Source organism: Micromesistius poutassou, assembly GCF_964030765.1.
Source record: "Micromesistius poutassou genome assembly, chromosome: 7".
NCBI classification, from domain to species: Eukaryota; Metazoa; Chordata; class Actinopteri; order Gadiformes; family Gadidae; genus Micromesistius; species Micromesistius poutassou.
In genome coordinates, this window is record NC_140277.1 from 595,361 (window position 1) to 608,254 (window position 12,894).

At 47.6% G+C, this 12,894-nt stretch overlaps 1 protein-coding gene across 1 annotated transcript in view; it reads left to right on the forward strand.

Moving 5' to 3' along the window:
- Nucleotides 1-12,894, forward strand: part of dst (dystonin) — a 124,349-nt gene that overhangs the window by 18,767 nt on the left and 92,688 nt on the right. Inside the window, exons 4-7 of the mRNA XM_084470136.1 lie at nucleotides 1,605-1,694; nucleotides 4,338-4,436; nucleotides 7,122-7,199; nucleotides 8,266-8,358. Coding sequence (XP_084326262.1) covers nucleotides 1,605-1,694; nucleotides 4,338-4,436; nucleotides 7,122-7,199; nucleotides 8,266-8,358 — 360 coding nt within the window. The remainder of the gene's footprint in view (nucleotides 1-1,604; nucleotides 1,695-4,337; nucleotides 4,437-7,121; nucleotides 7,200-8,265; nucleotides 8,359-12,894) is intronic.

A 12,894-nucleotide genomic window follows, 5' to 3' on the forward strand; every position in this document is an offset into this window, starting at 1 on the left:
GTTTAATCTTCCTGTTTCCTATCCCAATCCGTTTGGCACCAATCACCAAGCTGGCTTTTTTCACCTGGCACGCCATTGGCTGGTTAAACACGATGACGACAGAGAAACGTCGCAAGCAGCCAAAGCAACCGAAGCGGAGCAACCGCTACCCGTTGATGCAGCTGTCGCTGCTGTTTTAAATGATTTCAGGGGCAAGTTTTCTTTGAAAGCGGAGCAGAAACTTGCTCTGGAGCAATTCCTCCCAAGAAAGGATGTATTTGCTTTACTGCCGACTGGTTTTGGTAAAAGTTTAATCTACCAGCTAGCCCCGTTGGTGGCCAATTGCTTGCAGCCATTTGAACTACGCCCGCCTCTTGTGCAGGAGAAAATGACGGCACCCTTACCAGACCAACGTGCAATCTACAATTGGACTTGGTCTGGCAATAGCCAGGCTATCATACTTTAGTATAATAGAACTCATCTGAATTACTTCTCATCCCTGATTTGAATTTATTTACTTTAATCCAAAGCGATTTAGAAGTGAAATCAAAGTTATCCATATGCATTGGGGAAACTACAGATATTCTTTAGTGGCTGCTAAGTACCGCATGACCAGGTTTCTGACGAACAACTGGAAAGTATGCTGAGCTATAGGGATCTGACCACGTTCACGCAACACAAGGGGGTTACGGACCCCTCACGTCCTTGTGGACCCTCCTTGCGTCCACCGCGAGGGCCTGACGTGCGCCTCACAAAGATTGTAACCTTCCGTCGAGGCGACGCAGCCGCAAGGGCTGCGATTGGTCCGCTCACTAAAACCCGACGCAGAACCATAAAGGTTCACGACTGCGTCGAAGCGTCTGTGTGAACGTGGGACCATAATCAGCCCTTAAGGAAGGCGCTGTACTGGTGTTGACTTACTCTCTCCTTCACTGTCACTTAGCAGTGTGTTTTAGTGTTTTAGTGACTGCCACTATTGATGCGTTCTATTGATCAAAGCATCTGTGTTTCTGTGATGCGTTTTAAGGTGTTCTTTTTGGACAGACTTCAGTAGTAATGCGCTGCTTGTTAGACTGACAATACATGGCTAAGAGAGGAATATCTTTTTTTATTTTGGAATGGTCATCAGTAATATGATCTTTAATGTGAAGCTAGGACATCAGTAGCAAAAGATTGCCACAAAATGTATTGAACGGGAGGTGTTAGGGAGATGTTGTCACAGATTGTACAAGGCAGAAATATCCTAATGTCTGACTTTTGGAGGGTAATGGAGGTTTGGAACAGGATTATGCAGGGGGAGCTGAGCAGAATTGCAGGGGTCAATCATTTTGGAGGACTTAAAAATATTTTATTAAAATGATTAAAAAGGCTTGGTTAATACGTTTAAGTATGTATTTCAAAATGATACATGAGCTTTCGGCATAATAGCTGACATGGTGTGTTAGTGTGCTGCTATACTGTCTGTTGTCACACCATCATTTGAAGGGTCTTTGGTCAAACGTCCAGGTAACATTATAATTGAATCGCCTCACAATCAGTTTGTTTTTCTGTCATCCCTGAAGAGTCACATGCACTACTGTGATGTCCCGTGTGTCTAATGCGTTGTCTCGCTCTCTCTCCCGCAGGTCCGGAAGCATATCAATGACCTGTACGAGGACCTGAGAGATGGACATAACCTGATCTCCCTGCTGGAGGTCCTGTCCGGAGACTCACTGGTGAGTGCCCCTCTCAGTCAAAACACATTCCTTCACTACCCCAACAGTCTCGTTATAAAAGTCATAGTTTTTTTTAAAATGTGAATCTCAATAATTCTGAATCTAAATTCGCTAACCTGATGGTTTAACATACTAACTAGACGGTCAAGTAAATTAAAAAAAGGGTTGTTGAATTAAAATGTAATCACAGCAATTCGTTGAACCTTGGCCTGTTCAAAAGTCATGTTGGCTGTGACCTGAATGCCAAATGATGTTGGCAGTTGTTGATGAATGATGTGTTGGCAGTCGTCATTGTTTTCATCGGTAGATCTTAGGATTACCAGATTTCCTATGAAGTGTGACTTGTTTAGCCAGTCTTGTGAGTTACATTTTTTGAGCTCCCAGACTATAAAGGGAATTTTGGACATCGGGTCTCATTTCCAAGTGAGCCAGTGTGTTATTTATCATTGGAGACCGTTTTCAACACGTTTCATTCAGTCCTTCTAGTTGCAGAAATCGCTGGTGCTAGGCTAGCGCAAGTCGAGGGGAACTGCTAGCCTGCCATTAAAACAGTTTTACCCACTCCACAGTACACCCCAGAAAAACCAATTATAATGCCCGACTATCTATGTAAATGTCTGTGTTGATAGAATAATGTTAGAAATAAAACTATCCTTGTATCGCAATGATCACATTACATTTTGAAGGACTACTTTCTCAGCAGCGGCGGAATTTCACTTTGCTCCCATGTAGCAACCAATTCACTACAGCAGAACGTAAACAGAGAACTCCAGGTCATATCAGTCCGCCGCTGCTGTAGCCTGCTTCCAACTACAGCGATTATAAACTAAATGCAATGCGATGCAAGGGTAGTTTTATTTCTAACATTATTCTATCAACACAGACATTTACATAGATAGTCTGGAGATATAATTGGTTTGCCTCGGGTGTACTGTGGAGTGGGTAAAACTGTTTTAATGGCAGGCTAGCAGCTCCCCTCGACTTGCGCTAGCCTAGCACCAGCGATTTCTGCAATTAGAAGGACTGAATTGAACATGTTGAAAACGGTCTCCAATGATAAATAACACACTGGCTCACTTGGAAATGAGACCCGATGTCCAAAATTCCGAACGACCCCTTTAATGTTATCATGATATTATCCTGATTATGCAGCCTAGACCTAAGAAGAATCACGCTATATCTGTAGCTGTGATTGTAAAGTAAACAAAACTTTCCATTTGCCTCCTTTGACTTAATGTTTTTTCTTTATACAAGCTCATGTACAGAAGATGCCATGTTGAGTTACAGTATGTTACTCAGACTCACTTTCACTCTGTAACTCGGATTGAAGCAGGCTAGCGCCGCCCACTCATGTGTGTTTCCCACTGAACGGCGGTGCATCACTTGGCTATTGTTAGGCCCTCTAGTTGTGTGAATGGGCGAGAGCTGAATGACTGCGTTGGTCAATGCAACGGTGTAGCGGCATCAGCCGGGATCCACAGTCATGTGACCAGCTCCGTGTACCCCCCCCCGCCCTGGAGGCTGCTGTCTGTCCCCCCACACAGAGCCCACAGTCTGTTTCCTTTGTTTATGTCTTGTTCCCTCTACCCTTCCATCCTCTGTTTCCTTAACCCCTCATCCTTCCTTTGTGGATTCTTTCCTCCTTTTCCCGTCCTCTTTCTGATTTGTCCCTCTGTCTGTCCGTCTCTGTGTCCATCAATCCCTCCGTCTACCTGTCCACCGTTCAACCCTCTCCACTACCTGTCTGTCTGTCTGTCTGTCTGTCTGTCCACCCTCTCGTCTCCCTGTCTCCCTGTCTGTCTGTCTGTCTGTCTGTCCACCCTCTCGTCTCCCTGTCTCCCTGTCTCCCTGTCTGTCTGTCTGTCTGTCTGTCCACCCTCTCGTCTACCTGTCTGTCTGTCTGTCTGTCTGTCTGTCTGTCTGTCCACCCTCTCGTCTCCCTGTCTCCCTGTCTCCCTGTCTGTCTGTCTGTCTGTCTGTCTGTCCACCCTCTCGTCTACCTGTCTGTCTGTCTGTCTGTCTGTCTGTCTGTCTGTCCACCCTCTCGTCTCCCTGTCTCCCTGTCTCCCTGTCTGTCTGTCTGTCTGTCTGTCTGTCCACCCTCTCGTCTACCTGTCTGTCTGTCTGTCTGTCTGTCTGTCTGTCCACCCTCTCGTCTCCCTGTCTCCCTGTCTGTCTGTCTGTCTGTCTGTCCACCCTCTCGTCTACCTGTCTGTCTGTCTGTCTGTCTGTCTGTCTGTCCACCCTCTCGTCTCCCTGTCTCCCTGTCTGTCTGTCTGTCTGTCTGTCCACCCTCTCGTCTACCTGTCTGTCTGTCTGTCCACCCTCTCGTCTACCTGTCTGTCTGTCTGTCCACCCTCTCGTCTACCTGTCTGTCTGTCTGTCCACCCTCTCGTCTCCCTGTCTGTCTGTCTCTCTCCTATTGTCCCCACCTGTCCTTTCCGCCGTCTATCCGTCCACGCGCCTTTCAAATCCACTCCCACCCGTCTGTCTCTCTGTCCATCCACCTGTACGCCTGTCTGTCTGTCTGTCTGTCTGTCTGTCTGTATGTCACTGGACCACCTGCTCATCCGTCCCCTCCATGTCCTCTCTCCCCCCCCCCCCCCGCCCCCCCCCCCCCCCCCCCTGCGTTGCCGTGGTAAGCCGCGGGAGCGCGACGTGCTGAAGACCTTGCGGTTGGTGAGTTCGTCAGGGGCATGTGGCGTTGGGCAGCATGGACAAGCGCTGGATGATGATAAGGGGGTAGGTGTGGCTCGCCGCCCCCCCCCCCCCACCCCACCCCACTCACCCCTGGTAACACACTAACCTAGAAGGCCTTGGGGTTCATTAACAGCAGCGTGTGGCTCCAACACAACGGCCGGCGGGGCCGCACCGCGCGCAGCCCTCTCACGGCGCGGCGCCGGCCCCCCACCCCTCACCTTCTGCCCCCCATGTGTATGTGCAACCTTATGATGCATAGGTTGTTGGGGAGGATGTCCTGGTTTGATTTGATTTGAATTTTTTTATTTCAAATATGCAAGAAACAAACAAACCAACCAAAAACAAGGCTCTATTTTTCTTTTTTTTTTCTTGTTTTTTTTCCTTAAGGTTAGGGTTAGCCTTACCCAGGGTTAGGGTTAGGGTTAGGGTTAGGGTTAGGGTTACCCAGGGTTAGGGTTAGGGTTAGGGTTAGGGTTAGCCTTACCCAGGGTTACTGTTAGGGTTAGGGTTAGTGTTAGGGTTAGTGTTAGGGTTAGGGTTAGTGTTAGGGTTAGTGTTAGGGTTAGGGTTAGGGTTAGTGTTAGGGTTAGGGTTAGGGTTAGTGTTAGGGTTAGGGTTAGTGTTAGGGTTAGGGTTAGGGTTAGGGTTAGTGTTAGGGTTAGGGGTTAGGGTTAGGGTTAGGGTTAGTGTTAGGGTTAGTGTTAGGGTTAGTGTTAGGGTTAGGGTTAGGGTTAGTGTTAGGGTTAGTGTTAGGGTTAGGGTTAGGGTTAGGGTTAGGGTTAGGGGCACACCCTTTACCGTGTGAATAGTGTGGAACAGCTATTGGCTATCCCCCACTATTCACGCAGCCTGAGGTGAATAATTGTTTTAGTATATACTACACGTGAACACTCCAAAAATAAACACAGTAACACTTTTTGCCGGGATGTATTTGTTTTTATTAGCGTGACGAGACGACCGTCACGCACAAAAACAATATCCGGAGTTTGACATCTCAATCATGAGCTATTGCCCAATATCCTGAGATAGCGAACCAATCAAATTGCGCCATCTTAGGAGGTTCACGTGTAGCGTATACTAATATATATATTAGTATTACACGGCTCTTCTCAATGCCGTGGAACGCTCCGTTCACTTGCATGGGCTTTCCCGACTTCCGTTGGTGAATTATTTTTCAATAATGACCGTTGCTAAGCATATCATGACCGCTTTCAAGGAAAGTGGATTTTTGCACGTCTTTCGTATCACTCCGCAAGTAGTCCGGTAACTTATCAACCCCAGCGGATTCGGTTGCCATTAGCGACGTTGACGTCTTTGGCGGACTATTTGTCTGCTGATCAACACTACGAATGCTGGTAAAAAATAAATTGTAAAAAGACACACCGTATGAAGTTATTTTTTCGTTTTGGCAAGTAGCCGTGTAATAAGCGGGATAATGTATAGAACGTCGCCGGTCATTATCTCAAATAAGCCCTGACAGGGCGAACCGGACACCGACGCGAAGCAGAGGTGTTTTGCTTTGTCCTGAAGGGGGTTATTTCCCGTTAATAGGCGTTATCCCTTTATTATCCCGTTATACATTATCCCTTACTTAAGAACCTTTTGAACAGCCGTACTGGCAGTGGGAGAATGGCTGATGATCTAAAGACCTGGGGAAAATAGAATTTGGATAAATCTGTTAGAAAGCTGAAATAAACCAAAAAAAGCCTGGGACTCGAAGCGAATCAAAAAATCTGAAATTCAATGAAGGGCGTAAACGATGCACATATACTGCCACGGTTTTCCTTGGGGTGGTAATATCCTAAGCTTTAGCACTGAGCAGTGTATCCACGTCACCATGAGGTCATCAGGTTTGTCTATTGCTGCCTTTGCTGGGGTTTTGGGTGGCGGCCCGTTCACGCTGTGGTTTCACTGGTGAATGAGCTCTGGGCAGCACTGGGAGAGGAGGTGTGGGCGAATCTAGTCAAGATGGGAGACTTCCTGTCTGAGAGTGTGCTCCATCAAAGTGGCTGAGTGCTGTTTCCAACGCAAACACACGCACACACACACACACACACACGCAGCCTTTCGCTGTTGTTGTATGTGTGTGTGTGTGTGTGTGTGTGTGCGCGCACGCGTGTGTGTATATGTGTGCGTCGCTGGCTTGCTATCACACGCTTTGTCTGATCCCCGTCTCACTGCCCCACGCCGCGGACCAGCGCCGCTCACGTGTGTGTGTGTGTGCCGGTGAGGAGGCCGGTCGTGGGGCACATGCGCATGCACCGTCACCGTAGTTGCACCCTGTCATCGACCAATCAATCAATCAAGGGCTGGATTGTTCCGATCACAAATTAATTGTGTGTGTGTGTGTGTGTGTGTGTGTGTGTCATTTTCAGTTGCCTCCCTTAAAGAATGTAATGTTGAAATCAACCTTGAGTGATCTTCCGTGATCCGATTTTTCATTCCTTTTATTCAAATGAAATTCTTGTGAAAAATTGTGTAAAGATGGTTCCGGAGACGCATACGCACACAACGCATCGATGGGTCTTGGCTTTTAGCTGTAGCTCTTCCTCTGAAGGGTTTAACCTGTGCTTCCTCTATTCTATGCCTTTGACTCGGTGGGTAAGATTCTGGCGGCATGTCGACTATGATCCACCACCAACAATGTGTTTATTTCTCCTAATCTTCCGATGGTGCAAACTCTGAACCTGTTTCCTCTTCTCCTCCACTGTTCTGTTTGACCCACAGCCTCGGGAGAAGGGACGAATGCGCTTCCACAGATTACAAAATGTACAAATAGCTCTGGACTACTTGAAGAGACGGCAGGTAAGATATGAACTACTGGTTTGAAATTAGACCACACCTCGTTAATCAATTAGTCACGTCTAATGGTATTGAATCAACGTTAGTGGATTATGTCATATTGACATTGAGTCATTAAGCAGACAGCTTTTATCCAAAGCAGCTTCTCAGAGGGATGAGAACAATATACAGTGGTATCAATGTTGGATATTGATAATAAAAGTGCTGCATTAGCATCTGCATGATTCCTAAAGCCATCCAGAGGTTAGTGCAGAATTGAGTTAGTATATGTAGTTATATAACTAGATTTACATAATTCTCGAGAAATGAATCGTGTGCAGAAGAAACTCAATGTGACCGTATTTATTTTTTATGATTCTTGAAATCAGGGTAAAATCAATAAACCATGCATGGTTATGAATCCATAACTTCTTATGGCTTCCATTACTATCGATTGGCTTTCAAAGAGAGCTCCCCTACTCAGGACGGCATGTGAAGCTCAGCCCAGCTGCAGCCAGATGTGACGTCAGGCGAGCACAGCCCAGAGACAAAGGATTCACAGTCGCCATTTAAATGACTTGTTCTATTGTTGACCCCCACCCACCCCCCAAACACACACACACACACACACACGCACAAACACACACCCCGCACGCGTACATACACAAGCACACAATGTTCTTTGAGAGACAGGTAGACGGGATGCTGTAGGTTGATTTAAAATGGACAAATGGACATTTAGAGCGGTGTGGCGTCTATATTTAAAGCATGAAATCAGGGTAGAAAATGATGAGTCAAGGAGTGCAGAGTGCAACAGACCGTGACGTTTCTTTAGAAAGGCTCTTCTGCCATCTTGTGGCCGTTTGTTTTTATGACCTGAATTTGAATGACATTTGATATCCATGTTTAGTGTTTTCAATTATGTATGTTATAGCAGTGACGTGAAAAGTTGGCTTTAATATATTGGCAAACACTGTAAGACTAAATACATTTTTTTTATTAAATGAACCGATTGCAAATACAAGCGCTGTGTACAGTAGATTAGACGTTTCAGACAAATGGATAACCCATTGTTTCTTTGTGTGTTCAGGTCAAACTTGTAAATATAAGGAACGACGACATCACAGATGGAAACCCGAAGTTAACACTGGGATTAATCTGGACCATCATTCTGCACTTTCAGGTGAGAACTACCAGAAACCTTTCACTGTGTATAATCATGGCCTTTAATGTGTGTCTCAACATGTTGTTTTTTATGTCTATATAATCTATAATCTATATAATCTATCTATATATATATTGATGAAGGTATCGAGAAGACTGGTGGCGACTTGATACATGCTGTGTGGCAGGGCGTGGTCCTATCAGTATTTAGTTTGCTTTTCGTAGTATTCATAGGGCAACATATTTTACTTGTAGCACTTGTAGTATTCAAATATTTTAGAAAAAAAAATCTTCTGGCCAGTCTGCACATCGTGATGCCACTCCCTCCAGGACAAACTATTTCTTTACCTGCGATCTCTTGGCGCGTATCCACAAGAATCCAATATAAACTGAGTTATTCAGCGCTGTATCTCAACGCTGTCAGCCCAGCTCCTTCATCATGTGTGACGGGCCCTCGCTGGTTGTCATGTCGGGGCGTACCACTCGCTGAAGCCTTGATGCACTTCATTCTCCCCATCCGTCTCCTCAAGTCTGTCCACGTTTGATTGAGCATGTTTTGACACTTGTAAGGCTGTGGACGGAGAGTTATCTTAAGCCCTGTCCCAATTCTCCCCCTTCCCCTAGATTTGAGCCCTAACCCTAGATTTGAGCCCTTACCCTAGATTTGAGCCCTTACCCTAGATTTTGCTTTAAGGGCACTTAAAGCAATTGTTCTTGTTAAGGGGATAGCAATGGGCCTGAGCCTTAGTAGAATCGATTAGATTTACTCGTCCCATAGTCTTACCTAAAGTGTAAGCAAAGAAATTAATTCCAAACTGTAACAAAAACGTATTTCAGTTATCAATAATGTCCAACTGCATTTACTTCATACCGCATAGTTATGTCCATCGTATTAATGCTTTGTGCGTCGCAATTTAAATGTACCCACATGTACCCTCAGTATCTCAAACATCGCTAGGTCTTGGTAAGATGATGCATTGGATTGAAAATGAAAAAAAGGGGTCAAAGAAAAGCATCTTCTCCAGTGATCTGTCCTGGCCTGCAGAAGAGCTGGCATGGCAGCTTGGATGGTGTGCAGTCCACACTTGTCCCTGTCAGTCTCCCCACGCCCTTCAGCGTTGGGATCCAGGCGCTGTGGGCCTGTTTCTTCTTGAATCAGTACCAGGGACGCGGTTAAAGTGTCAGTGGATAAACACACCAGATTCCACTTTGGGTTATTACAGTTGGAGCCCTGATCGCAGCTGGCTGAGAGGAACATGCAGGGCTCAAGGCAATCCCGCCGCCCTTTTTTTTAATTGCCCAACAAAATATGATCTCATTGGGGTCAAATATGCCCCTGAAAAAGCTTTTTTGTATGTTTTGTATAAACAAATGTAAAGCTCCAAAAAGCTTTCCCAAAATACCTGTGGGGAGACTCCTCTATGGGCAGAGTAGCCTGTATATATTTGTCTGTATTTGATTACATGTGGACGTTTCTCATGCTCACTCTCATACGTGGGGAATTAATCTTTGCTTCCATTATTTTACTCTATATTTATATTTGTTGATTTGTCTTCATCAGAGGTCACTTGTCGCGTTTAAACCACGATATATCATGTGACAAGGTCAAAGCTTTCGACCGGATGTTGATGAGGCACATGATATAAAGATATAGATTGCAAGGCTTTATTTAGCCTGAAACTTTATTCACCCAAATGAAAAGGGAATGTGGGCTACGGAGAGTCTTAGTGGAGCGTCGGCTGAGGTTGAGTGGAGGTCAGTCCGCTGTAAACTGTGGTAGCTCACAGGGCACGGCTCACCTTCAACAACAACAACGTCATTGGCATCTAGTATATTGCCGGGGGCAACGGTGACACTTCTATTTTTAGCTTAGCCACGCGGCGCTATTAACTATACCACCTGCAATAGTGCTGTGGGCTAGAGTGACATCTCATTGGTTTAGCTCCCTCGGGAAAGAGGCATGGGTAATCCACAGCAATCCGTCAGCTAGCACGCGTGACGTTTATTTGCAAATGACTCACTTCCTGGCCCCCCCCCCCCCCCCCCCCCACCCCGCCCCTCCCCTGCCCCTCTCGTTGACCTGCTATGTTAGTGATTTGTTCTGATAAGAGTGTTGATTCAAACCACGGCGGCTAAAGCTCCCTCCACTAGCCTATGCTATTGTATGTCACCCCACCGGCCTGGCCTAGCCGGGCTTTTGTCAGCCCGGTGGCTTTTTTTTCCAAAGCCTTTATATGATAGTCCTGCAGAGGCCCGTCGGCCCCCATGCTGATCCCACAGCCAGACTTTGCTGAGCTGGGTTATCCCGGGCCACCATAATAGGTGGCCCTCCGACTGGACAAACTCTTGTTTGGTTTACATGCCTGTCCATCCACCTTTTCCTTTTTTTTTGTTGAACTGCCCTGCCTTTGGCTTATGCCGTCGCACGCAAAACATGCAAACACACAGGGACTCTGACGGGAAACCAGCTGCGGCAGATATTTGCCGTGGTACCGGCGGCGGTGTGTTTACACTCTGAACGAGCATGACGGCGCAGCGCTAGAAGTCCGCCGGTCAGTCCGTCCGTCTCCTCTGTCTCTGTCTGTCGCGCTCTCCTTCCCGCTGGGCTGGGGGGGGGGCTGACCACCCCTGGGAGGCCCTGCCTCTCCGTGCCTTTATGGCGTTTGTGCTGGATTAGCTGAGTTGGAGAAAATGTTTCAAAGGTCGGGATAGATTCCAGAGACGGAGGGGAAGCCGGCAACGGGGGGAGAGAGAGCGAGAGCGAGCGACGGTGAGCGAGGGGGAGAGAGAGAGAGAGAGAGAGTGAGTGCGCTGACTGCGTTTCTCAGAGAGGACGGAAAACCAAACCGGGTAAGCCCAGACACTGTCCGGTTTTCCGAGCGCGCGCTTAAAATGTTTGCTCAACCGGTCGCCTGACTGCGGCTGGCTCCGGTCCTGTTGTGAGGTAAACAGAGAGAAGGGACACGGGGAGCGTCGGACATGTAAACGTGGCTCCGCTGGGTTACCGGTGAAGCTTCGGTCGGCCGTGAGTCCTGTCTCCCTTTGAGCCAGCGTATGGACGTCCGCCATGGGCAACAACGCGTGTGGCTGCGTGCGGACCCCCAAAGAGGATTACTACGTGGACCCCAGGAAGGCTCCCCTCAGCCCCAGCGGACAGACCGCGCACCAGGGACGCCGCTACTTCCAGAGGAAGAAGAGGAAATCGGAGGTTCTTCACCCTGCGGAGGAACCCCCATCGCCCGCGGTGGGGGACGCGGCCGACGGGCCGGAGCTCCGGCACACCCCAGACGGCCGCCCTGCCGAGGGCCTGCTCACAGGCGGGGTCAGGACCTCGGCCAAGGAGCCGGTCAGAGGTCTCCACGCCGGGGAGCCCCGTACTGAATCGGGCTCTGGGACAACAGAAGGCACCCCGAGCTACGGAGGATTGTCTTCAAACCATCGGGTGGAGGTCCATGGAGCCGGGTCCTCTGTGGATGAACCGCCCGGCAGTGCCGCTCGCCTCAGCTCCGAGGGTGGAGGCGGTGGAGGAGGTGGAGGAGGTGGAAGAGGACGAGGAGGAGAAGGGAAGAAGGTTTGCCTGCCGTGGCATGGGCTGAAGAGGGCTGTGAGTTTAGGAGCAGTGGAGCAGACTTTGCTTGGAAGTCCAAGAGGATATGGAGGATCTGAGCATGAGAGTTGGGAGAACTTTCCTACTGAAAGGAGGCAGAGTAACGGCAGAGTGCTCAGTGGGCGAAGGAGAGCCAGCTCCTGCTGTGGTTATGGAGGACGTGCACAAGCCTCTGGCCAGGGCATGTCTGCCAACCACGAGGTAACGTTTAAGTACATGTTGATTATAGACATGATGACCGGGATACGTGAGTGTGTCTGGGTTTGGGATTGGTGGACCGTCATTTGTTGGGGAAGAAAAATAATATCTTGGCTGAACTTGGCTTTACTTTTTTGATTTGGGTGCAGTCTGGTGGTGGTTTTGTTAAATGACTGTTTTGGCTAGTGAGTGATAATCCTCGGTGTTTAAGCAGAGACAGACTCATTCCATGCTGGGTTAATCGAGTTCTCACAAAGTCACATACCAAAGTACAGTCACTCTTCCAGGGAAGGCAATCTTTTTGCACAAACAGTGTGAGCTTTGAGCTCCTTGGAGTACCCTCTGCTTCACCACTGGGACGAGGTGAACATGTTTCTACGTAGAATAAGTAGGCCTCGTACATGGTTATTGCAATAGAACATAACAACCACAGTATATTTTACAACATGTAAAACAAACCATGAGGTATAACCTGCGAATCGTATTATGTCAAAACAAGGTAGTGCGTTATAGTCGTAGAGAAAAGTTGGATTCCATAATGGCTTCTCAGGATGAGGGCATTTGTCTTCATCCAACTATTGTGGATACCTAACCCTTAATATTATGATATAAAGTTTGCCAATTGGCGCCATAAAGTTAAGTGAACGATTGAGTGGTCCTTGAACACACTTGACATTTTCATTGCTGGACTAAGTCATAAATGTATGCTAGCTAGTAAAAATTGCTCAGAAATTTTTGACTTGGACATGT